This window comes from Molossus molossus, unplaced genomic scaffold (genome assembly GCF_014108415.1).
Source record: "Molossus molossus isolate mMolMol1 unplaced genomic scaffold, mMolMol1.p scaffold_m16_p_1, whole genome shotgun sequence".
Taxonomy (NCBI): domain Eukaryota; kingdom Metazoa; phylum Chordata; class Mammalia; order Chiroptera; family Molossidae; genus Molossus; species Molossus molossus.
This window is the reverse complement of record NW_023425344.1, coordinates 201,152,871-201,179,693: the sequence shown is the minus strand read 5'-3', so window position 1 is coordinate 201,179,693 and position 26,823 is coordinate 201,152,871. Positions and strand designations below refer to the sequence as shown.

Sequence of the window (26,823 nt, the reverse complement as noted above, 5' to 3'; positions counted from 1 at the left end):
TAAATGTTTGAGATTTGATTGGAGGGATGGGTGGATAAAACTGTTAACATCATCAACCTTGTTACTGTCGTCCATAATGGCCATGAATGAACACCAGGAAGCTTATAAACATTCTTTTTCGGGATCATCTACAATGTCACTATTGGATGCACTAGACATAGGGAAAGCTCTCATTCTATGTTGTCTTTAAGGCAATTGGCAGGATAGTCAGCCTGTAGTGGTAAGTTGTGTTGGCCTAAATCCCTATGAGACGAGAAAACTAAAAAGGCCTCCCGTCTCCCCGCCACGTCTAACCATCCTTCACTAGGCTCCTAGGACATCCCGTTTCACCGCAAGGGAAACTCACTTCCGGCCTAAGGAAGTAAAACCTTTGGATGGAAGCGGCTTCCTCGGAGAAATAGTAAAAGTCTCCGTGCACACGCTACTCCAGGACTAGAAATCAAGATCTCTTGTCCCCTACCTCTTCGGGATTCATCTTTAGTCATATTTAGTTTATGGAGGGCGCTGAGTGAAGCAATCAGTAGTGAGTAAATAAATAGACCGTTACAAACCACCCCTTCTTCCCCAGCGAAGACTACACTTCCCAGAATACAGCTGTTTTCCGGGGGGAAAAAAAAGGGGGGGGGGAGAGGTCCCATACATCCCAGCATGCAATGCGCCTCACGTGCCGCGAGGAATTTTTTTTCCTAGTCCCGCTGAAATAGAGCAAAGCATGCTGGAGTTTGTGGTCCTTGCGGTGCCCTTCCCTTGGTTCTCCGCGCTACTCCGTGCGGACCCGCCCATTTTCTGCTCTCCTGAACCTTTGGTCTTGACTTGGCCGGTTTGAAGACCTCGCCGGTTTGAAGACCAGGAAGTTGATAAATCGCGAGGCCAGCTGCTGAAAGACGGCGGCTCGGGTGGGACAGTCGCCAGGGATGGCGGAGTATGAGGATGGAGCGGGTGTCGGGGCTGCTCTCCTGGACGCTCAACAGGGTCCTGTGGCTCTCGGGCCTCTTTGAGCGGGGCGCTGCCCGGCAGCCCCGGATCATGGAAGAGAAAGCGCTAGAGGTTTATGGTAATTAATTTTACCTAGGGCAGTACTTGGCGTTCTATATGGAGGCTGGGGGGAACCAGGGCCTCACTTGAGGGCTGGGAGTGGCAACTCGGGTTTTTGCCGGCTGTCCTCGGGAGCGTGGGAAGCGTTTTCTTCGGGGTTTTAAGTAACGCGGCAATGTGGGTCTTTTTAGGACCCGGGCTCTTCCTAAACCCGGAGTAAGCCAAGTCTGGAAGTCTTAAACGCTTCATTTCCCTTGTTTGCCCCACGTCCTAGTGGCAGAGCTGGCGTCTAGGTTGCTTGGTTAGAAAGCAGAGCTGGCCTGGTTGCACTACTTGAGCCTCTTTCTTTCCTATCCTTGGACACTCCTGCTGCCATCATTGAAGGCACTGCTCTGTGACTGCCAAGTTGGGGACTGGCCCAAGGTCACAGCCACTTTCTTCTGCAAAGGCAGTAGGCAGAGGTCCCCGTGAGAAGCGGTCGAGATAGATTTTATTCGTAGCCAGTCCTCGAACTTAACAGTTCCTTAAAACAGCCAAGCCTGTAGTGCAAAACAAGAAAACACTCTCACACACATACTTCTTTCTCTTTTTAACCCCAGGGAACATCTTCATAGTACAGATGAGGAAACAAAGGTTTAGAATGGTTACTCAGTTACCTGGAGGTTACACTGCCAGTAAGGAAAAACTATAAAGCCCATGTATTCTAATTCCAAACTTAGTGCATTCCCACCACTTCACAATTGCCTTATGGCTCTTCCTTTTAGTATTGTTTTTGAAAACTAAAAAGAGTGGATTTAACTAATGTTCAGAGAATCCTGCTGATGGAGGGTAAAAGATATAACCATAAGAATACAAATGTAGCCCTGGCCGGTTTGGCTCAGCGGTTAGAGCGTCAGCCTGTGGTCCACAGAGACCCAGGTTCGGTTCCCGCTAAGGGCATGTACCTTGGCTGCAGTTTGTCCCCGGCCCTGGTTGGGTTGTGTGGGTGGCGGCCACTCGATGTGTCCCTTTCACATCGATGTTTCTCTCTCTTCCTCTCTCTCCTTCCCGCTCTATCTGAGAAAAAAAAAAGGAAAAATATCCTCGGGTGAGGATTAAAAAAAAAAAAAAAAAAAAAAAGAATACAAATGTAATACAGGTAAGGCTTATAGACCAGGAAAAGGAAGTTAGGGATGGAGAAAACTTTTGGAGCTGATCTAGTTTACCTCTCTTTTGCCAGAGGCAGGACCTAACCAACCCCACCCAACGATCAATATGAGTGAAATGACTTCCACGAATCAGATGGACACCTTTGTGTCCTGTCAGGCCTCTACTATGTCTTCTAGTAACAGCAGGGCACTGGGGATACAGCTTTGGAAGAGAGATGATTATTCTTGCCTTCAAAGTTACTTTGAGGAGGACAAATATATATAAATATATACATATTTTATTTATGCAGTAGAAGGCTGTAGACCTGAAACACAGAAATTTAGAGGAAGGAGAGATACCATTTCTGATTAGGGGATCTGGAAAGACTAAGAAGGAATCACTTGAGTTGGGCCTTAAAGAATTAGTAGGCTCTGGACATATAGAGAGTAAAGGGCATGCTAAACAGAGGAAACTAGAACAAAAGTGTGGAGGTAAGAAAATAGTATGTTTGGGGAATGGTAAATAGGGGGATAGGATAGGGTTTGTGGTTAAAAGTGGTATGGTTAAAAATTGTTTTAGATAGTAGGTTGGAATTGGATTCTGAAGGTTACATATAAATGAAGATTTTAATATCAGTCCAGAATCATTGAAGAATTTTATTCAGGGGAGTAATGTGAGAGCAACATTGCTTTCTTTCTAAAAGAAGTAAATCTAAATCTCAAATAACTAGAAAACTGGAGACGTTTAATAAGGGGTGGGATTTAATTTCAGTGTTAAGTAGCATATAAAGAATATAATGTAGCCTGTATAAAATGAGCCTTACAGGGAAAAGAAATAGGATGAGGGGGCAGCAAATTCCCTTTCAAAAAACCCTGTTTCTCTGAGCTCCATGATGACACAGCCTTGTGAAGGAGAAGCTGTGTCCTCTTTTTCTTGCTTGTATTTTCAAATTCTGTTTCTAATCAAGGGAATAGGCCAGGAGTTTGGTAAATTTGATTGACTGTTTTTCCCAGCTGCATTTCTGATTGCAGAGATGCCATAAATAATAGAACAAAATCTCAGGCTTAAGAACATCAAGCCCATTCTCTGTGAGCTCCCTCTGCTTGTGATCTTTCTACTTTACCATTTCTCTTTATCATTATCTTTTTGCATCTTTTTCTACATCAGAGTAAGAAGTAAATCTGTCCTCCCCAAGGCCAAACCCAGGTTCCATATCCTTGGTCTTACTCCTTTCTGCCTATTTTACCAGTCTTCCTACTGCCCCTCCTTAATTTCAGTCTCTCTTCCTTTATTTGATCTTTCCCCTTGGGCTATAAAACACACTCAAGTTTTCTTTATCTTGTCACTGTTATAGCTTTTTCTAAACGCACTGTCCTTTCTCTGCCTTTCCCTTCCCTGCCACAGCTCTAGGACTGCATTTTTCAGTTCCCACTCACTTTCCTGTCTGCAAACTGGCTTCTTCTGCCTTCACCTCCCTACTGAAACTGCTTTTTCACAGGTGACCTCCTGGGTGACAAAATGAAAGACCTGTTTTAGCTCCTGTCAATCTGAATTTTTCTGCAGCACTTGATGTTAACCACCCCTGTCTTCCCTTCTCTGTTTCTTGTTTTTCTTCCTCCTCCTGATGCCTAAATTAGGTGCTTTCCACAGATCTATCTTTGGGTCTCTTACATTAGTAATTCTCAAACTGAGCTACACATAATAATCTGAGGAATTTCTTAAAGTGTCAGTGCCCAGGCCATACTACAAATCAGTGAAACCATAATATCTGGAGGTAGGGCTCAGACATTAGTTTTTGTTTTTTTAAAAGATTCCTGGTGATTTCATTGTTCAGCCAGTAGGTTGAAAACTACTGTTCTACTTATTCTTCCTGTGAATCTCATAGATTCAACAACCACTCTATCCTTGATGCTCTCTTAAACCTTATGTCAAGCACGGTCCAGTGTTTGCTTGAATGTACCAGTGGTTTGCTCCTGAAGCAAAATCATATATAAAATTAATACCATTTGTCCCAGCCCCCACTCAAATGTATTCCTATGCTCTCTGTTGTTTTATTCTATTAGTGTTCTCTCAGACACTTACAATTAAAATCTGAGTCATTACCCTGGTTGGGGTTAGAGTGTTGTCCCGTACACCAAAAAGGTTTTTGGGTTTGATTCCCGGTCAGGGCACATAACTAGGTTATGGGTTCGATCCCTGTTTGGGGCGCATACACTGATTGATATTTCTCACATTGATGTTTCTTTCTCTCTCCCTTTCTAAAATCAGTAAACATTTTCAAGTGAGAATTAAAAAAAAAATCTGAGTCATCTTCCTTTTCTCCCTTTCCTTCTCCTCTACATTTAAACAGTTGTCAAATTCTGTTGATTGTGTCTCAGAAACGAGTTCTTCCCTGTCTCCTCCTCTCTGTTACCATTTTTATGTGCCTGTTTTAGGCCCAGCTTTTCCAGCTGGTATCCATGGCTCTGCTTTTTAGTTCTGTGTCTGTCAGCTGGTGGATGAGTTACCAGGTGACAGTGTAATGCTGTCCATGCCACTCCTTTGTTCAAGACCTCTCGAGGACACCCTACTGCCTGTAGCTGTCCCCAAAAGATCCTTGGTGGTTTGGCCCAAACTCTAACATCCTCTTCATTTATGCTGGGTTCTAGGTAAACTGCACTTCTGGTTCTTTGCTTTCTTTCACCTTAAATGCTGAATATTGAAATGTTACCCTTTTTTTTTTTTTTAATCCTTACCCAAGGACATTTTTCTATTTTTTGTTCAGATAGAGTGGGAGGGAGAGAGAGGAAGAAAGAGAGAGAGAAACATCGATGTGAAAGGGACACATCAAGTGGCCAGCATCTGCACCACCCAACCAGGGCCGGGGACAAACTGCAACTGAGGTACGTGCCCTTAGTGGGATCCGAACCCGGGTCTCTCTGGACCGCAGGCCAGTGCTTTAACCGCTGAGCCAAACCGGCCAGGGCAAAATGTTACCCATTTTTTTAAAATTTTAAATTATTTTAGTCAAATACAAACAAAAGTTTATTTAGAAAGTCATAGAGGCCCTGGCCGGTTTGGCTCAGCGGTTGGAGCATTGGCCTGCGGACCAGAGAGTTCCAGGTTTGGTTCTCGCTAGGGGCACGTACCAAAAACAACAAACAAACAAACAAACAAAAGAAAGTCACAGAGGTAGAAAGAGTGAGCTGTGAACCAACTGAGATGCATGGGGTCAGGGAACAAATTATAGAGGCAGAAGAAAGGGTCCTTAGGCTTATTACAGTGGTTCTCAACCTTCCTAATGCCATGACCCTTTAATGCAGTTCCTTATATTGTATGTGGGCGTATCTGCATGTGGGTGGGCCTGCCTGGAGACGGATAGAGGAGCTGTGTCTCCGTTCCTAAAGACCATCGGAAATATGTGTTTTCCGATGGTTCGATGGTTCGTTCCACCCCAAAAGGGTCATGACCCACAGATTGAGAACCGCTGCCTTAGGAGAAAGAGGCAAGGAAAAAGCCTGGGGGAAGAGGGTGGGGAAAGGCACTGGCGTGATCCATAGAGAGAGCCATTGAAATGTTACCCATTTTTAAAGGCCTGATTCAGATTCCACTTCCATAAGTTCCGATATTACATTCTCCTAAGCTAAAAGTTGTTTCTTCCCATTGAGCTTCTATGACACTTTCCCCATTCTTATATTCTCTCTGCAATATTGAATCCGAGGCACTGGATATGATCGAATAATCCAAGAAAAACAGTTTTCTCAAAAGGAAACTGGTAGTGGAAATTTCTGTCGGAAATCTGGGAAATTGCCCTGGCCAGTTTGGCTCAGCGGTTAGAGCGTTGGCCTGCAGTCCAGAGAGACCCGGGTTCGGTTCCTGCTAAGGGCACGTATCTCGGTTGTAGTTTGTCCCTGGCCCTGGTTGGGTCGTGTGGGTGGCAGCCACTCGATGTGTCCCTTTCATGTCGATGTTTCTCTCTCTCTCTCCCCCTCCCACTCTATCTGAACAAAATATCAAAAAATGTCCTCAGGTGAGGATAAAAAAAAAAAAAAAAGAGAGTGTTTTTTGTTTAGGACTGGCAAAATCATACATATTTAGAATATTCATGTTTTTACATAATACCTTATCTGTGATGATTTTTTAGATTTGATTCGAACTATCCGGGACCCAGAGAAGCCCAACACTTTGGAAGAACTGGAAGTGGTAACAGAAAGTTGTGTGGAGGTTCAGGAGATAAATGAAGAGGACTATTTGGTTATTATCAGGTTCACACCAACCGTACCTCATTGCTCTTTGGCGACTCTTATTGGTAAGAGAGTGTATGTGTGTATATATATATATATATTTTAATTCTAATTTATTCTAGCTGATATTGATCCAAAGTAACAATTAGCATCATGTATCACAACTTTATGGTTTACAGAGTAGTTTTTGTAAAATTTTTTTTATCCTCACCCGAGGACATTTTTCCATTTTTTTGTTCAGGTAGAGTGGGAGGGAGAGAGAGGAACAGAGAGAGAGAGAGAAACATCGATGTGAAAGGGACACATCGAGTGGCTGCCACCCGCACGACCGACCAGGGCCAGGGACAAACTGCAACCGAGGTACGTGCCCTTAGCGGGAACCGAACCCGGGTCTCTCAGGACCGCAGGCTGACGCTCTAACCGCTAAGCCAAACCGGCCAGGGCTACAGAGTAGTTTTTTAAAGATATTTTTATTGATGTTTAGAGAGAGAAGAAGGGAGAAATGGAGGAAAAAGGAGAGAGAGAAAAACATTGATCAGCTGCCTCCTGCATGCTCCCTATCAAGGATCAAGCCTGAAACCCTGCCATGTGCTCTGATTGGGAATCTAACTGGCAACCCCTGGTGCACGGGATGTTGCCCAACCATCTGAGCCACACAAGCCAGGGCCTGAGAATTTTTTTGTGCACTTGGCCTATATTTGTGGGTTCCACATCTATGAATTCAACTAACTAGGGATCAAAAATATTTTGGGGAAAATAAGTTACATTCTGAAAAGTACTACATAGTTAGGCCTAAGATGGCTGCATCTGTATTCAACATGTGCAGACATTTTTTTCTTGTTATTGTTCCCTAAATAATACAATATAACAACTATTTATATAGCATTTGCATTGTGTTAGGTATTATAAATAATCTAGAGATGATTTACGTAAACAAGAGGATGTGTATAGGCTATATGCAAATACCATGCCATCTTTTTTTTTTTTTTTTTTTTTAATTTTTATTTTATGTACAGAGAGAGAGCATTCTGTACGAAGGTAGATGTCTTGAGTGGCCCATTCATGGAAGTTCACTTAGTTCAACTTAATGAAGCCAATGTTTTTCGCATACTGACTGAATCACTGAGGGCGTATTTCCGAATCAGATCGTGCCGGTTTGAGCAGACACGGCAAGAACGGGAACCCTGGCCGAATTTTGTTGGATGGCTCCAGTAGAGTTGCTGGTGACCCATTTTGTTCACTCGGAAGCAACGAGGCAAAACAAAAAACAAAAAAAACCCATGCCATTTTATAGAAGGTACTTGAGCATCTATGGATTTTGGTATATTGGGGCATCCTGGAACCAGACCCCTTCAGATACCGAGGAACGACTGTATTTATCTTTTGTAGTCCTCACAATTCACCAAAGAGTTAACATCTTCTTTTTACATGAGGAGCCAGAAGTTCAAAGAGTTTTGGCTCAGAATCATATAGCCAAAAAATGGTGAAACTGAGGCTCAAACCCAGGTCGCCAGGCTTCAAATGTGTTTCTCCTTTAGTTATATCATGGTGCTTTTGTTAGATGTACATGCCTCCAATTAATGGAGAGTGGATGTGGACCATCTTCTCTTCTTAGTTTCACAGATTGAAATGGGTGCTGTCAGACTAGCACTGCTGCCATCACCATTTTCTCCTTTTAGCTGTTTTATGGGCATCTGCATAGTATGGGCAGGAGTCCTGCTAGGAGACTATTTTTTGAGGTAGTTTTCTATTTGAGAGGCTACTTCCCCAATATATATATATGATGTTTTTCTCTCTCTCTTCCTCCATCTGTCCCTCCCCACTCTATCTGAACATAAATGCAAAAATGTCCTCGGGTGAGGATAAAAAAAAGAATACAATAATTAATAAATAAGAATAAACTCTGTTTCACATATTCACAACTGTAAACCTACTTTTGCCCCACCCTATAATTTTAGGTTTTTTTTTTTAAATCCTCACTGGAGGACATTTTTCCAATTTTTGTTCAGATAGAGTGGGAGGAAGAGAGAGAGAGAGAAACATCGATGTGAAAGGGACACATCAAGTGGCTGCCACCCACACGACCAACCAGGGCCAGGGACAAACTGCAACCAAGGTACATGCCCTTAGTGGGAACTGAACCCCGGTCTCTGGACCACAGGCTGATGCTCTAACTGCTGAGCCAAACTGGCCAGGGCTAATTTTAGGTTTTTAAACCATGGGAATATATTGCCTATTTAAAAATAGACACATTTAGCCCTGGCCAGTGTGACTCGGTTGGAGCACAGTCCCATTTACTGGAGGGTCTTAGGTTCAATTCCTGGGCAAGGCACATTCCTAGGTTGTGGGTTTCATCCCCAGTAGGGGTGCTTGCAGGAGGCAACCTATCGATGTGTCTCTTTCACATCAATGTTTTGCTCTTCCTTCTTCCCCCTCCCTAAGATCAATAAAATATCTATGTATTTAGATATCTAGATATATAGACATATCTATATATTGACAAATTTATAAAAAGAATTGAAAAGGTAAATATTTAATTATTGCTCCCACTATTGTTATGATTTCTCTATTTCTCTTCTCACTTCTTGACCTGGGATCCCTCTGTTAGTGGTTTCAAGCATATGGGCTATATCTTAAAGGTCTGTTAAACCGTAGATACTGTTGTGGTTATTAAAATTGCAATGCTAGCCCTGGCTGGTTTGGCTTAGTGGTTGGAGAGCTGGCCTGTGGACCAAAGAGTCTCGGGTTCAATTCCAGTCGGGTGCATACCTCAGTTACGGTTTGGTTCCTGGCCCTGGTCAGGGTTGGGCGGGAGGCAGCCAGTTGATGCATCTCTCTCATGTTGATGTTTCTCTCTCTCTCTCCATTCCACTCTATCTGGATATAAATGAGAAAAAAGTATCTTTAGGTGAGAATTTAAAATAAATAAGTAAGTAAGTAAATAAATAAATAAATTGCAATGCTAGAAAAAGCATTGTTGAATTCATACTTATTTTTGTCATTGGACAAATTCTGAATCAATGAATATTGAAAGTACTGCTTCTACGCTGATATGAAAGAGGTGTCTTAAAATATATACATATACTTTTGAAATCCTTAGTTGAGGATATTTTTTTCATTACTTTTTATTTAATATTTTTTCTTTATTAATTTTAGAGAGGAAGGGAGAGGAGAGAGAGAGAAACATTGATGAGAGAGAACATCGATTGGCTGTCTACTGCATGTCCCCCACTGGGGATGTGGCCCACAACCTGGGCAAACGCCCTGACCAGGAATGAAACCAGCGACATCTTGGTGCATGGGTCAATGCTCAACCACTGAGCCACACTGGCCAGGCTCCATTTCTTTTTAGAGAGAGTAGAAGGGAGGGAGGGGGGGTGAGAGAGGGAGAGAAACATTGATGTGGGAGAGACACATGATTGGTTGCTTCCAACATGTGCCTCAACCCAATGGGCCAATGCTCTAACCACAGAGCTACCAGCCAAATACATGGCTTAAAATGTTTTGATAGCCCTGGCTGGATAGCTCAGTTGGTTAGAGTGTCTTCCTGATGCCCCAAGGTTTCAGATTTGATCCCTGGTACAAGAAACAACCAGTGATGCCCTGGCTGGTGTGGCTCAGTGGCTAGAGTGTCAGCCCATACCAAAGGATCTTGGGTTCAATTCCCAGTCAAGGGTGTGTACCTGGGTTGCAGGTTCGATCCCTGGCCTCAGTCAGGGCACGTGCAGGGGACAACAAATATTGACATGTCTCTCTCACATTGATGTCTTTCTCTCTTTCTTACCCCCTCCCTCCCTGCCTTCTACTCTCTGAAAATCAATGGAAAAAATATCAAGTGAGGATTAACCAAAAACAGAATCAACCAATCAATGCATAAATAGGTGGAACAACAAATCAATGTCTCTCTCTCTCTCTCTCTCTCTCTCTCTCTCTCTCTCTATCCCTCTTCCTTTCTCTCTCTCAAATCAATTAAAACAATTTTTTTAAATACATGAGTCCTTACATAGATGGTTTATTACTCTCCCCTAAGAGCCTATAGCAAATTGATTTTTCAAAAAGTAACATTTTATGTTTCTTTCAATTATAAAAGGAACATGTTTGGCAATAATTTTGAAACACTACAAAAGCATAAGGAAGAAAATAAAAATAAGTTGTTAAAAAAAATGGTGTGCTCTGCCCGGCTGGTGTGGCTCATTGGTTGAGTATTGATCCTTGCACCAAGAAGTTGCCGGTTCAATTCCTGGTCAGGGCACATGCCCAGGTTGTGGGCCCGATCCCCAGTGGGGGGCATGCGGGAGGTGGCCAATTGATGTTCTCTCTCATTAATGTTTCTATCTCTCTTTCCCTCTCCCTTCCTCTCTAAAATCAATAAAGAAAAAAAACTTTTTAAAGAAAAGAAAAGATGGTGTGCTTTGGGCTAAAATTTTAGGTCCGTCAGCCCTGCCATTTTGAGGCCTTGGGCAAGTTATTTAACCTTTGTGAGCCTCAGTTTTCTCATCTATAAAGTAGAGATAATAGGGTATCTACTGAATTATAAGGGTTAAGTAATAGAAAGCATGAAATAGATGAGGAGTGTTTTTTATTCCTCATTAAATTTTATTCAATTATATAGTCATAATGGCTACATGCTAATCTCATCATTATAGCATAATTTTTATAGCCATTTAGACTACTAGTCTCTCACAATGATAAATAATACTGTGATGAACAACTTTATGTCTAGGTTTTGCCTCAGGATAAATTCTTATAAGTGGAATTATTGGGACATATGATATAAATATTTTTAACCCTCTGGGTACATACTAGCAAATCCTTATTAAAAAGATTTTACTCTGACCCAGGAATTAAGGAAATAATTCCATAGAAGAAAACAGTGGCATATTAAAAACATTTATGGTAAATTTATAATAATGAAACTTGGAAGAAACTAGAGTGTCTGTTAAACTATAGTGTCTCTACTAAATGACACCAATATGGTGGGATTTTATATTTCTGTTAAAATTATTAATGTAATTAAGGAATCAAAATATCTGCGTGAGAAATATATGAAAAAGTTTGAAGGTTGAGTTGAATTTAAGTGTTATTCGGTTATTGAAAAGCTGTGTTTATGTTGACTGAGAGCAAACATAAAATAAAAATAACTATGTAAAGGTGCCAAGACTAGATTATGGTTGATATTTTAGATCTGTACAAAGTTTTGTCACTTTTTTGAGCTCTTTTGATATAGGTTTCATTTAAGGCCCTTTACACATGGTAGTATAGTAGTGTATCACAGTAATTATGTTCAATCAACATGATTGGAAAACTGGATAAGAGCCTTCTTTATGGCTAAGGTATTGGGAGGCATTTTCTTTGAGCAGGTTAGGAATAAGCAAGGAAAAGCACCTGAGTAAGGGTTCCACCCTGATTACTTAGGTTGTTACCTACTAACAGTTTCCCTGGTAAGTAATTACAAAGACAAGGAAGGCTCAAAGGAGATGAGTGGACAAGGCAGAGAAAACAGCTAATAGTCATTTGTGTTGACTTACTAAACAAGGACTGAAGGCAGGTATGATCTGACGTGAAGGGCATAGGATTTGGAATGAGAAGATCTAGATTCAGCTTCCAGTTCTGCCACTGGTTAGCCATGTGATATTGAGCAAGTCACTTATCTTGGTTCTTGGCTATAAAATGAAAATGATAAAATAATAATAGCTAACATTTATTGGATACTTATTAAGTACATTGTGTAACTATTTATTTATTCCTCATAACCACCCTAAATAGAGCAGTACTATTATAATATGTGTCTTACAGAAGCTCAGAAAGGTTAACTAACTTGCCCAGGATCATACAGCTAGTGTGTAGTGGAACTACTTTTGGACCTATAGTATCTATCTCAGTTATGCTACACTGCCTCTCTTGTGAATTGTGAAACAGTTACTATTACTTAATGGTTAAAACACCTACCAACCACGACTACAACACGAGGATGCTCAAATGGTACATAAGTAAAAAATTAAGGAGATCATGTTGGGATAGAGAGAAAAGAAGAATTCTCCAGATAGACCTTAAGGCAGAACCTCTAAAGCAGCGGTTCTTAACTTGTGGGTCATGACCTCTTTAGGGGTTGAACGACCCTTTTACAGGGGTTGCCTAAGACCATCGGAAAACACATATTTCTAATGGTCTTAGGAACCAAGACACCACTCCTCTATCCTTCTCCAGGCGGGTTGCCCACATGCAGATACACCCACATACAACATGAGGAACTGTATTAAAGGGTCGCGGCATTAGGAGGTTGAGGACCTTTGCTTTAAAGGGAGACCCTCAGAGAAATTACGTATTTTGTTTAGAGTTCCCTAATATGTATTATGGAATTACTGTGTTGTAGACTTCCCAGACTCATTGTACCTTATCTAAACCTTTTACCTATTCTGGGATTTTTCAAACGAATCTGTTAGAAAACATAACAGGCCCTGGCCGGTTTGGCTCAGCGGTTAGAGTGTTGGCCCTTAGACTGAAGAGTCTTGGGTTTGATTCCAGCCAAGGGCATGTACCTCAGTTGCGGTTCAGTCCCCGGCCCTGGTTGGGGTCAGGTGGGAGACAACCAATCGATGTTTCTCTCTCACATCAATATTTCTCTCTCTTTTCCTCCCACTCTGTCTGAAAAATATACTTGGGTGAGGATTTTTTAAAAAAGAAAACCTAATGGTACTTAGAAGACCAAAGCAAATTAATTCCGTAGCTCTCCAAAAGATAGGTAGTCTAACAGTTATATTTTGCTGTGCTAGGATGGTTTGAGGTTTTGTTACTATTGTTTATTTTTACTCAAACAAAATACTAAGAAAAATGTTCTTTATAGCATAACAAGCCCTTACATATTAGTTGGGAAATGAAATAAATTACTCCAAATGAAAACATGCAAGGCCAAAACTAATTACTGAAACACTTTCTCTTCATAATAAGAGCAGTTTGATTTATCTTCCATGTCTGGTGGTGTAGATTTAGTTTAAAATTTATTCCTTATTTTGAGGTTGAGGAGCAGTGGAACATTGGCACTGAGGGTCTGTTCCAAGCCCAGTTTTAATTTCTCTTACAAGTCTCAAACTGGAAAAAATTATAGAACTGTGTCTTGACATTGGGGTGATAAACTTAACTGCAGAGAAACTTGTTTTAGGGAAACAACTTTGTACCTTGCAGGCATAGAGGATTCCAACTTTGAAAGATTTCTTGTGCTTTTTAAGTGGCTGTTACTTGGTTTTAAATTTTTATGTGGCCCGGCCTGTTGTGGGCATTCAGTGAAATTTAAAGAGTGAATTGACTTTTGCTTCAGTGCAAATTGATATAGTAGAAAGGATCTGGGCCTTGCAGTAGTCTTGGGTTCCAATCCCAACTCTGCCACTCTGCTAGCTCTGTGACCTTGGGTAGGTTACATTATGATCTTGGTTTCATAGTTTGTAGGGTGGAGTTGATAATATCTGGTTCACTGGATTATCATAAGGAATATATAAAACTATATCAATATTAAAGTTGCTAGTGTGGTGTGAGGCTCAAAGGAGACCTACAAAGGATTGAGCCAAAGTTGTTTTCAGCTACTGTATTATACGGAGATACCTAGACATAGCTGTATGCTTTTTCAAGAACTAGTAAGAAGGGATAATTGGGGCTTTTTTTTCCCCTCCACAGGGCTGTGCTTAAGAGTAAAACTTCAGCGGTGTTTACCATTTAAACATAAGGTAAGGAAGATGTTTTTTGTTGTTTTATAACAGTTTATTGAGATTTAATTCAAATTATCATATAATTTACCTATGTAGAGTGTACAATTTAATAGTTTTTAGTATATTCACTGAATTGTGCAAAATTACTACTATTAATTTTGGAACATTTTCATCATCCCAATAAGAAACTCTGCAATGATAACAGTCTCTCCCCATTTCTCCCAAACCCTCCCCTATCCCTAGGCAAACACTCATCTACTTTTTGTTTCTAGATTTGCTTATTCTAGACCTTGCATTTAAATGGAATCATATAATTTGTGGTCTTTTAAGACTGGCTTCTTTCTCATAAAATATTTTCAAGGCCCTGGCAAGGTAGCTCAATTGGGTAGAACATCGTCGTGATACTCCAAGGTTGTGGGTTCAATTTCCAGTCAGGGCACATATAAGAATCAACCAATGAATGCATGAATAAATGGAACAACAAATTGATGTTTCTCTCTTTCTCTCTAAAATCAATTTAAAAATATTTTCAGAATTTATCTATGTTGTAATATGTTTTATGAGTATTTAATTCCTTCTTATAGCCTTATACTATTCTATTGTGTGGATATACCACATTATTTATTTGTTAATCAGTTAATAGACAGTTGGGTAGTTTCCACTTTTTGTCTATTAAGAATAATGCTGCTATGAACATTTGTTTTGTTTTATTTTTATCCTCACCCGAGGACATTTTTTGTTTTTTGTTTTGTTCAGATAGAGTGGGAGGGAGAGAGGGGAAGAGAGAGAGAGAGAGAAACGTCGACGTGAAAGAGACACATCGAGTGGTTGCTACCCACATGACCCAACCAGGGCCGGCGACAAACTGCAATCGAGGTACATGCCCTTAGCGGTAACCAAACCCAGGTCTCTCTGGACCGCAAGCCGACGCTCTAACCGCTGAGCCAACCCGGCCAGGGCTGCTATGAACATTGTATACACGTTTTTGTGTGGGCATATCTTTCCATTTGTTTTCCACCCGAGGAGTAAAATTGATGGGTATGGTAACTATATTTAACCTTTTGAGGAACTGCAAGACTGGTTTCCACAGCTGCTCCACCATTTCACATTTCCATCTGCAGTGTATGAGAGGTCTAATTTCTTCACATCCTCGCCAAAGTAAACCAAAGTAAATGAGTATGGAGTGATTTTAATATGTTTTTTATTGCCTTTTTTTTTTTTTTTTTTTTTAAGAGAGGAAGGGGGAGAGAGAGAGAAACATTGATGTGAGAGAGAAACATCCATCAGCTGCCTCCTGCACCCTCCCAACTGGGGATTGAGCCTGTAACCTGGCCAAGTGCCCTGACCTGGAATCGAACCGGCACCTCAGTCCATGGACGATGCTCAATCCACTGAGCCACACTGGCTGGGCAGAGTATGGATTTGATTTTATATGTTAGTTTGCTGTCTAGAATAAGAGTTAGTATACAACTAGGGGAATTTATGTGGTGTTTTGTCTTTTTTTAAAAACTGGACTAGGAAGTGCCGTATCCACCAGCCAGACCCAGCATGCTACCCGGACCAGTGCTCGGGGCCTGGGCCAGCTGGAGGTGTGGGGGGCCCCCAGGGCTGCTGCTGCCTTCTGCTGCATGGGCCCTGTGTGCCCTGTGGTGGCCTGGCATGTCACCAGGGAGCCGGATGCCCATGGCTGGCTTGTAGGTAGGACCCCTTGAAAGGTCCCCTTTAGGCATACCTACTCTACTTCAGCCTGGCATGCCACCCACCATGATGGACCCATTCCGAAAACGCCTGTGTATACCTCAGGCCCAGCCCTGGATGCCTGCTAGCACTGGGGATTAAAGAGGAGGAAGATGGCAGATGAGATTCTACCTCAGCAAATTCGGAAGCTTGTCCCAGAGTCTCAGACGTACATGTAACTCTTGGCTTTTGAGCAGAAGCTGGGCCAGACCATTGCTCGCAAGCGGATGGAGATTCAGGAGGTCATCAAAAAAGCCTCTGAGCCCTGGCAGGTTTGGCTCAGCGGTTAGAGCGTCAGCCTGCGGTCCAGAGAGACCCGGGTTCGGTTCCCGCTAAGGGCATGTACCTCGGTTGCAGTTTGTCCCTGGGGCCCTGGTTGGTCGTGCGAGTGGCAGCCACTTGATGTGTCCATTTCACGTCGATGTTTCTCTCTCTCTCTCTCTCTCCCTCCCACTCTATCTGAACAAAAAATGGAAAAATGTCCTTGGGTGAGGATTAAAAAAAAAAAAGCCTCTGATACAAATATGAAAGTTATGAATCTATATTTTCCAGCAAGGCAGAAGGTGACAGTGCAGGAACTGTAGGGACCTCTGGGGGAACCCCAGCAGGGGACAAGGTGGCTTCCTGGGAACTCTGAGTGGAGGGAAAACTCCTGGACGATACTAGCAAACAGAAGAGGAAGTTCTCTTCATTCTTTAAGAGACTCATCATTGAGCTAGACAAGGAACTGTACCAGCCATCTGGTGGAGTGGCATTGGATGCACCACCCAGGAGATGGATGGCTTCCAGGTGAAATGGCCTGGAGACCTCAATGTCAAGTGCACCCTGCTGCTCCTTGCTGGATCATCAGCCTCCCATTACAAGTTGGACCCCTGCTGGCAGGAGTGCTGGGAGTGCACACTCAGATGAGGGTTGCCATTGTACAAGCCTAATGGCTTTACATCAAACACAACCAGCTGCAGGACGGGCATGAGTGTGAGTACATCAACTGCAACCATTACTTCCGTCAGTTCTTCAGTTGTGGTTGATTCCGTTTCTTTAAGATTCCATGAAGCTGGCTGGGTTGCTGCAACATCCAAAACCCATTGTCATCAACCATGTCATTAGCATGGACCCTAACCACCAGAAGACAGCTTGTTATGACATTGATGTGGAGGTGGATGACCCACTCAAGGCCCAGATGAGCAATTTTCTGGCCTCTACCACCAGTCAGTAGGAGATCGCCTCCCTAATGTCAACAGCCATGAGACCATTGATTCCATCAACCCAGAGGGATTTCATGCTCAGCTTTAGCACTGACTCCCCCCAGGATTTCATCCAAGAGTGGCTCCATTCCCAGCACAGAGACCTCAAGATCATCACTGATGTGATTGGGAATCCTGAGGAGGAGAGAGAAACTGCTTTTTACCACCAGGGCCCTGGGACCAGGAAGCAGTGGGGAGGCATATCTTTGCCAAGATGCAGCGATGAAGGCCGGAACAGGTTCTGGGAATTCGCATGACCTAACTGTTCAGGGATCCCTTCCTTTCTTCTTAGCCTGGAAGGGACCATCATCTGAGGCTGCAGACACATAGAATAAGGAAGGGGAGTAAAGGGGAGCTCCTGTCACTCTCTGCTTCCCAGCTTTAGTTTCATAACTATAGTGATAGAATTCCTTGTTGCTTGGTCCCAAGGCATTATTACTTACTTTATGCATTGGCTTTAATTGGGTTCACAACAGATGCCTCTGCCCAATGCAGGCAGGTCCAAGTAGGACTACTGGAGGCCTTGCTTTGACATTGTAAAGGAGAGGTTTCAAAACCAAAGGCCATTGGCTTTGCTTGTTTACAGACTCCCCCTTAGGGCAGGTGCCCGAGCTGGCTCTGGGGAGCTAGACAAGAAAGAGGGGCACAGCTTACACTCTTCCTAGCCTTTCTAAACCAAAATTCTTTGTCATTCCTACAAGCCTTGCTACTGGTTTTTTCTTTTTCTTTTTTTTAATCCTCATCTGAGCATATTTTTCCATTGATTTTCAGATAGAGTGGGAGGGAGGGAAAGAGAAAGAGACAAACATCTGTGTGAGAGAAACACATCAATTGGTTGCCTCCCACATGACCCTAGACAGGGCCAGGGACTGAACAGCAACCGAGATATGTGCCCTTGATCAGGATTGAACCCGAGACTCTTTGGTCTGAGGGCTGACGCTCTAATCACTGAACCAAACTGGCCATGGCTGGTTTTTCCTTTTCCTTTGGGTATTTACACTATTTGGGGAGCAGGTTCTTCTATGTGGGAACCACTTGTTTGTACCGGGATAAGTTGGAGTTTTCCAGGGAGCCCTATTTGGTACCTCCTCCCTTATATTCTTGCCTCAATCTATGCAAGTGGCTCTGGCCACCATCGTCGACTGGGAAGTCAGAGGGCTGCCACCCCAGCTTTTAGGCGCAGGGCTGTAAAGCCTCCTAGGGGAAGGGGACACTCAAGTTCTCTGGCATGACCTGAAGTATGAGTGTGTGTGCTTGGGGGAGGTGGGGAGAACTCATTGCCATTTGGAGCTTGGAAAGGAGGGGAGGCCTAGGCCTGGGAAAGTGACACTTTAGGCAGGTTTGGAAATTTCCAAATCATTGTTTATTGGTGGGAGCCCCCCTCAAAAAAAACAAGGCTGACTTCTGAGGTCTCTTTTAGCCATGATATGCTGTGATTTTTTCACTCATGAAAAACATTTATCTCAGTAGTAAATAAGTATATAAGAATTAGTTCATATGCTCCATTGTTCTCTGGAAAATAAGCATGTCTTTATCATATAGCATGATTTATTTACCACAGGATTTGCAATAATTTTGTGGATTTGACTCAAAAGCTCTGGTTCTTAGAGACAGCTTATCTGAGGGAGTGAGAGCAACAGGAAGGATAGCTTAACCTGTATTGCACTTGAGAATAAATTTGTCAAGATAAAAATGGATGAGAAAAGGAGGATAGCCCTGGCTGGTTTAGTTCAGTGGTTAGAGCATCGGCCTATGGACCAGCGAGGTTGGGTTCGGTTCCCGCTAAGGGCACGTACCTCGGTTGTGGTTCGTCCCCAGCCCCGTTTGGGGTTATGCAGGTAGCAGCCAGTCGATGTCTCTCTCTCACGTGGATGTTTCTCTCTCTCTCTCTCTCTCTCTCCCCCTCCCGCTCTATCTGAAGATAAATGCAAAAATGTCCTCAGGTGAGGATTAAAAAAAAAAAAAGATACTGAAAATTATATACTGTGATCCCATTTTTGTAAAATAAGAAATAAAACGAATGTCCAACCTTGGGGTGTATGTGTTTGTGAAATTGGTTAGATTATGGTGGTATAGAGAAAAATATCGAACAAACTACACTAGATTATTACTGTAGCTTTCTTGGCGGGGGTGAGCAGGGAGCAGGTCTAGATACTGATTTGGGAGGAAGAGTTAGAGTTCAGGAGAGGGGTATCCATGAGTAAAACATATATGAGATCTTATTTGTATAAAATTTTATTAGTTTGTATTAAAAAATAGAATGCCCCCTATAGACCTTTCTCAGATGACCAAAATAAAAAATTCTATTCATTTCAGCCCTTGTTTTAGAGAAGAATCTGAGGGATTTGTTCCTAAGTATTTTATAGTAGAAATAGAATCTGAGCTTTCATCCCTAGACTCTTGAGTCCATTGTACATTCCACTACACTTATTATCTTGGAATGCTCTAAATATCTTGCTTTTAATATTTTTTCTTCCTAGTTGGAAATCTACATTTCTGAAGGAACCCACTCAACAGAGGAAGACAGTAAGTGAATCATGAATCATTAAAAACAACTTCAGTGTTGGCCAGTTTGGCTCAGCAGTTGGAGCGTCGGCCTGTGGTCCAGAGAGACCTGGGTTCAGTTCCCACTAAGGGCACGTACCTCGGTTGTGGTTTGTCCCTGGTCCTGGTTGGGTCGTGTGGGTGGCGACCACTCGATGTGTCCCTTTCACGTCAATGTTTCTCTCTCTCTCTCCCTCCCATTCTACCTGAACAAAAAATGGAAAAATGTCCTCGGGTGAGGATATTAAAAAAAAAACTTCAGAAAGTACTTTATCTGGGATACCAGGTTATTCTGCCAGCCAGTTATCTATTGGGTCATTTGCAAAAAAGTGCAAAATCAGTTATTAGCTCTTCCTTGAGGCGTAGAGAAATAGGCATTTCATGGAAGTAGTTTTTTTATTAGGACTCTGGGTGAATTAGAGTTAGGCCTTGTGGATATTGACTGGTTTAGACCAATGGTTACACATTTTGTAAAGAATATCCAGCTCTAGGAACCTTGACTTATAAGCTCTAAAGAGGACTTGATTCTTTTCTTTGGTAGAATGATAGAGAGCTGTGTACTTGAAATTGAAGGTCTAGTAAGTAAAGCTTTAGGGAATCTTAGAGTAGGTGTTGTCTTTCTGAGTTAATGTATTAAAATGGAAGTGGGGCCCTGGCTGGGTTGCTCAGTTGGTAGGAGCGCCATCCCGTGCACCAAAAGGTTGCAGGTTTAATTTCTGGTCAGGGCACATGTGGGAGGCAACCCGTTCCTATTTCTTACATCAATATTTCTCTCTCTTTCTCCCTTTCTTCCTTCCTTCCTTTCTAAAAAATCAATAAAAATAAATCCTCAGGTGAGGATTAAGAAAAATAAAATAAAATAAAGTGGGAGTGGTAGCCTTTTTTATATAGAGGACATCTGGCCTACAGAGAGAAGTCAATCATTAACTACTTAAAAATAGTAGAGGTGGGTTTGAGAAAAGCAAAAGACAAAATGTTCCACATAACCTATGTGTTATATTAAAAACAGAACAGAATTTTATCTACAAGTGATAGAGTGCAAATAATAAGACATACATTTAAAATGCATGTTGTGCTTAGCTTTCATTGCTAAGTAAATTGAGAAGTTGGAAAACAGCAGAGGAGGGGAAGAAAGGGACAGTAATAGAGTAAAAGCAACAATAAGAGACATACAGAGGAAGATAGCAACTCAAAAGCACATATAGGAAGAGGTACACAAAAACATGGACACAGAGAGGGAGGGAAGCCCACTGCTTTCAGAGGAATAGCCCATTCAGGAGACTTTAGGTACTGTCATGAAAACTGCTAAAATCATGTCCAATTTTTACAGTTCCAGACATGTAGATTATTTTACTTCTCATGAATTAAATTTATTCAAATCCCATAAACTATTGACTTCTAACTCTTAATTTAAAAAATAAAAGAGTTTAGGTCCCTTAAATTCACTCTTGTTATGTTTTTGAAACTCTTCTTACTTACAGGATTTTATAATAACATAGTATTAAACTTTTTTAAAAGAATCCTCGCCTGAGGGTGTTTTCCATTTTTGTTCACATAGAGTGGGGGGTAGGGGGAGGGAGAGAAGGAGAGAGAGAAACATCGATGTGAGAGAGACACGTACTGGTTGCCTCCTGCATGACCTCAACCAGGGCTGGGAACTGAACCACACCGAGGTACGTGCCCTTGACCAGAATTGAATCTGAGCTTCTGGTCTGTGGGCTGATGCTCTAACCGCTGAGCTAAACCAGCCAGGGTTAACCGGCAACCTTTAGGGGTATGGGTTAATGCTCAACCACTGAGCCACACCGGCCGGGCATATTAAGCTTTTTAATTTTTATTTATTTATTTATTTTATTATTTTTTTAAATCTTTATTGTTGAATGTATTACAGATGTTCCTCATTTTTCCCCCATTGACTCCCTCCTCTCCACTTCCGCCCTCCTCCCACCTTTTCCCACACTGTTGTCTGTGTCTATTGGTTATGCATAAAAGTTCTTTGGTTTGTTTCTTCCCACCCCCAAACCCCCTTCCTTTTGAGGTTTATTAGTCTATCAACCAATTTGTATTTCTTAATCCCTTCACCTTTTTCACCCATTCTCCCAGCCCCTCTCCCATCTGGCAACCTACAAAATGTTCTCCGTATCTATGAGAATGTTTCTGTTCTGCCTGTTCATTTTGTTTGTAGATTCAATTGTCGATAGATATGTATTCATTGCCATTTTGTTTGTTCATGTTTTATTTTTTTCTTCAAAAAGACCCTTCATCATTTCATGTAATGACGGTTTAGTGGTGATGAACTCCTTTAACTTTTTCTTGTCTGGGAAACTCTTTATATGGCCATTGATTCTAAATGACAGCTTTGTAGGATAGAGTAACTTTGGTTGTAGGTTCTTGCTTTTCATCACTCTGAATATTTCTTGCCACTCTCTTCTGGCCTGCAAAGTTTCTTTTGAGAAATCAGAGACAGTCTTATGGGAACACCCTTGTAGGTAACTAACTGTTTTTCTCTTGCCGCTTTTAAGATTCTCTCTTTGTCTTGAACCTTTGGCATTTTGATGATGATGTGTCTTGGTGTGGGCCTCTTGGGGTTCATCTTATTTGGGACTCTCTGTGCTTCCTGGACTTGTATGTCTGTTTCCTTCACCAAGTTAGGGAAGTTTTCTGCCATTATCATTTCAAATAGGTTTTTTTTGTTGTTGTTGTTTTTTTTAATCCTCATCCGAGGACATTTTTCCATTTTTTGTACAGACAGTGTGGGAGGGAGAGAGAGGAAAAGAGAGAGAGGGAAACATCGATGTGAAAGGGACACATTGAGTGGCTGCCACCCGCACGACCAACCAGGGCCGGGGACAAACTGCAACCGAGGTACATGCCCTTAGCGGGAACCGAACCCAGGTCTCTTCGGACCGCAGGCGGACGCTCTAACCGCTGAGCCAAACCGGCCAGGGCTCAAATAGGTTTTTGATTACTTGTTCTCTCTTCTCCTTCTGGCACCCCCAAGATGCGAATGTTGGCATGCTTGAAGTTGTCCCAGAGGCTCCTTACACTCCCCTCATTTTTTTGGATTCTTTTTTTTTTTTTTTTTTTTTTGCTGTTCTGATTGGGTGTTTTTTGCTTCCTTATATTCCAAATCGATGGTTTGCTTCTTGGCTTTACCTACTCTACTATTGAATCTGTGTAAATTATTCTTTATTTCAGTTAGTGCCTCCTTCATTTCTGACTGGTCTTTTTTTATGCTCTTGAGGCCCTCACTGAGTTTGCTGAGGTTCTCACTAAGTTCATTGAGCATCCTTATAAGTAATATTATGAACTCAGCATCTGTTAGGTTGCTTATCTCCATTTCGCTTAGTTCTTTTCCTGGGGTTTTGTTCTGTTCTTTCATTTGGGACCTGTTTCTTTGTCTCCTCATTTTGGCTGCCTCCCTGTGTTTGTTTGTATGTATTACTTAATGAGAGGTATGGGTCTAGCTGAGACCAGATGCTGCTTGTTTGTAAGAATTTAGGAAAACCTGAAGCAGGATCCAAGGCAGGCCAATCCTATGGTTAAGCAACTGGCAACAGCTTGAGTGGGCCTGAAAGTTGGGTGGGGCGGGGCCACCAGTGTGAGCCAGGTTGCTGGAGTCCCAGATATGGCGACTGTCTACCACCCCAGGGAAGGGCTCACCAAAAGAACAAAGGCCTCTGACAGCATGTTTGTCCCAGAGAAAGCCCCCTCTCCAGCCCTGACTCCAACGCCAAATAGCTCAGTTCTTCCCTGTATGTCTCTGGTGCCCCTCGAGCTGCTTCCCCCCCAAGCTTAGAGGGAGCGAGTCCGATAAGTCCATGCGCGGGCCCTTTAAGGAGCTGCCTGGGGCTCCAGCTGCCTCAGCCTTCCTAAGCCTCAGTTCCCGCTGGTTTTCTCAGCCAGAAGTTATGGGGACTTCTCTTCCTGGCACTGGAACCTTGAGCAGGGTGCCTGGTATGGGACGGGGACCCCTCAGTCCTCAGGAAGGACCTTCTCAGCCGAGGTGCCCTCCTGATTTTTATCCGCCACACGTGGGTGTGGGACCAGCCCATCCGCCTCCGCCCCTCCTACCAGTCTGGATGTGGCTGCTGCTTTAATTCCGTAGTTGTAGGACTTCCATTCAGCTCGATTTCAGGCGGTTTTGAATGATGGTTGTTCTGTAGTTTAGTTGTAACTTTGATGTGGTTGTGGGAGGACGCGATACCTCGTTTACCTACGCCGCCATCTTGACTAGAAGTTCCATATTAAGCTTTTTTAAAGGGTTTTTCATTACTAAGTATTTATTGAGTGCTTTCTATGTGCAGGCATAATTTGACCTTTGAGATACACCTTTGGCCTTATGGAGCCTACATTGTAGTAGAAAGAAACAGAAAGAATTGCAATTGTTTACATAGGAATATCTGTTTTCTGTATGTGACATTTTAGCAGGGTCCCAGAAAAGTTAGCCCACGTTAAGAATATAGACATCTCACTTTGGCTGTTGTGGTTCAGTTGGTTGGGCATTGTCCCATGCACTGAAAGGTTGCTAGTTCAATTCCCAGTCAGAGCACATGCCCGGGTTATAGGCTCAATCCCCTGTAGGGGGCATGCAGGAGGCAGCTGATTGATGTTCCCTCTCCCACTGATGTTTCTCTCTCTCCTTCCCCCTTCCTCTCTCTTTAAAAAAATTAATTAAAAAAAAATTTTAAAAATATATCAACATCTCTGCCCCAGTTGGGTGGCTCAGTTGGTTGGAGCTTGTTCCTTGCACCAAATAGGTTGCAGGTTCGATTCCTGGTCAGGGCACATACCTAGGTTGCCAGTTCGATCCTGGGGAGGCAACTCATGTTTCTCTCTCACATGATGTTTCTCTCTCTCTCTCTCTCTTTCTTCCTGTCTCGAAACAATCAGTAAACATATCCTTGGGTTAGGATTTAAAATAATAATAATAATAAAGAATATGGGCATCTCTCTTTTGAACTATTCCATCAGGATTGCTTTTTGCAAATTATAGACAACCAATATGGGCCAATACCTTTATTATGAAGATCAATGCAAACTAATTTTTTTTTAAAAAAGAAAGAACCAATAGATTAATACAAAGAGATATAAATAGAAAATGACACAAGAAGAGCTTATAAATAAACATGGGAAAATGTTATCTTGCTGTTAATCAAGAAATTGCAAATTACGACAATAATTGGAACCATTTTTCATCTTCTAGTTTGTGTGTGTGTGTGTGTGTATCTATATTTAAAACATTTCTTTTATTGATTTTAGAGAGAGAGGGAGGGAGAGAGAAAGAGAAACATTGATGTGAGAGAGAAACATTGATTGGTTACCTCCTGTATGTGCCCCAACTGGGGCTCAAACCCACAATCTAGGTATGTGCCCTAACCAGGAATCGAATCTGCAGCCTTTTGATATATAGGACGACACTCCATCCAACTGAGCCACCTGGCAAGGGCTGTTTTTTAAAATAATACTGAGTATTCTTGGCAAAATGATAGCTCATATATTGCTGTTGAGAATGTAAATTGGTAAAAAAAATATTGAGAAGTAATTCAGTTATATCATTCAAACCATAAAAATGCTCATATCCTCAGATCTGATAATCCCACTCTGAAGAATCTTTCCAAAAAGATTCAGAGCTGGGGATTGAACTGCAACCAAGGTGTGCATGCCCTTGACCGGAATTGAACTGCCAACTCTTTGGTCCATGGGCTGTCGCACTAACTGGTGAGCCAAACCAGCCAGGGATATTTATTATTTATTATTATTATTTGTTAAATTTATTTTTTCTTCATAATTTATTTAGCACACTTACACTTTTTGCTGTGTTAAATATCCTTATAAGTTATTTAAGAAGGTTTAAGGAGGGAAAAGGAGCAATTTTCAAAATTGTATTTACCCTGAGTATAACATATGGAAATATGTATATGGACAAAGACTGGAAAGAAAGAAATAAAAATAGTTGTGGTAGAATAGTAGGATTATAGAAGATATTTTTCTCTTTAAGTCTCCCTTCTAAAACTTATGAATAATTAGCCAAAATCAGCTTTAAGTTCCCAAGGAGTTAAATTTTCTGTTTTAACAGCCTAAGAAAAATTACATCTGTTGCCATATATTGACCCAGCTCTGCTAACTTTTGTCTCTGTGTTTTGCAGTCAACAAGCAGATAAATGACAAAGAGCGAGTGGCAGCTGCAATGGAGAACCCCAACTTACGGGAAATCGTGGAACAGTGTGTGCTTGAACCTGACTGATAGCTGTTTTAAGAGCCACTGAACTTTGATATGTTTGTTTAAATTCTTTGTAAAATGTAAAAGACTCATGTTTAATACATAGGTGATTTATACCTCAAAGCATTTTTTTAAAGGAGGATTTCCAAGCAAGATTTAATTATAAGGTAGTACTTAGTTTGTTCAGTGTATAATATTCTCAGGATTTGTAACACTTAAACGATCAGACAGAAAAATATTTTCCAGTTATGTGTAAGATGAGTTGCTATTTTTCTGATACCCATTCTGAAACAACTGCATTTCATGTCAAATATTTACTGTGCCCAAATGTATTCAGTTCAGATCATTATTCTGTAAAATAAATAAAACAGAGATGATTCTTGTAATAACACACCTTAGAATGTTTTTATTGAATTGTAAATTCAATGTAAATGTCGACTTTAAGATAATTACAAAGCTTTATTTTCTGAGTATGTTGTAGAATCAGAGATCTGAGAACCAAAATGAATCCTTTTTTTTTAATTTTATTTTTGTTACAGATGTTTCTCCTCAAAACGAATCCTTAAGATCAGGCCGAGGTCCTGCCTTCCTCCCAGGAGAATTCTGGACTTATTTATAGTTGAGGGACAAATGCTGGAGAGGGCCAGATGACATATATAATTTTGAAGATCAGGAATTCCCCAAAGCAGGTTTTTTGTTGTTGTGTTATCCTCACCGGAGGATATGTTTATTGCATTTATTTATTTGTTTGTTTATTTATTTATTTATTTTTTAATCCTCACCCGAGGATATTTTTCTATTTATTTTCAGATGGAGTGGGAGGGAGAGAGAAAGAAACATCGATGTGAGAGGGACACATCAACTGGTTGCCTCCTGCACAACCCTGACCAGGGTTGGGAGCGAACCACAACCCAGGTACACGCCCTTTGCTGGAATCAACCCGCCACTCATTGTTCCACAGGCCAATGCTCTACTGCTGAGCCAAACTG

At 41.8% G+C, this 26,823-nt stretch overlaps 1 protein-coding gene and 1 pseudogene across 7 annotated transcripts; one reads left to right on the top strand and one right to left on the bottom strand.

Annotated features, from left to right (window-relative positions):
• The first annotated feature begins 784 nt into the window (after positions 1-784).
• On the top strand, positions 785-26,216 carry CIAO2A (cytosolic iron-sulfur assembly component 2A). 7 transcript variants are annotated; one of them, XR_004959968.1, is made up of 6 exons: positions 785-1,054; positions 6,287-6,451; positions 14,055-14,104; positions 16,867-17,305; positions 19,548-19,593; positions 25,761-25,804. XR_004959968.1 is itself a non-coding variant. In XM_036264696.1 (5 exons), exons 1-5 carry the CDS (start codon positions 925-927, stop codon positions 25,856-25,858), a joined length of 489 nt encoding a protein of 162 aa, XP_036120589.1. In that variant the 5' UTR covers positions 785-924; the 3' UTR covers positions 25,859-26,216. The 7 variants fall into 7 exon arrangements, 6 of the variants coding, with proteins under 6 accessions (XP_036120589.1, XP_036120635.1, XP_036120601.1 ...); XM_036264696.1 differs by lacking the exon at positions 16,867-17,305 and having other exon boundaries at positions 25,761-26,216; XM_036264742.1 differs by lacking the exons at positions 14,055-14,104; positions 16,867-17,305 and having other exon boundaries at positions 25,761-26,216.
• LOC118618827 lies at positions 7,461-7,618 on the bottom strand (annotated as a pseudogene).
• Positions 26,217-26,823: the final 607 nt, after the last annotated feature.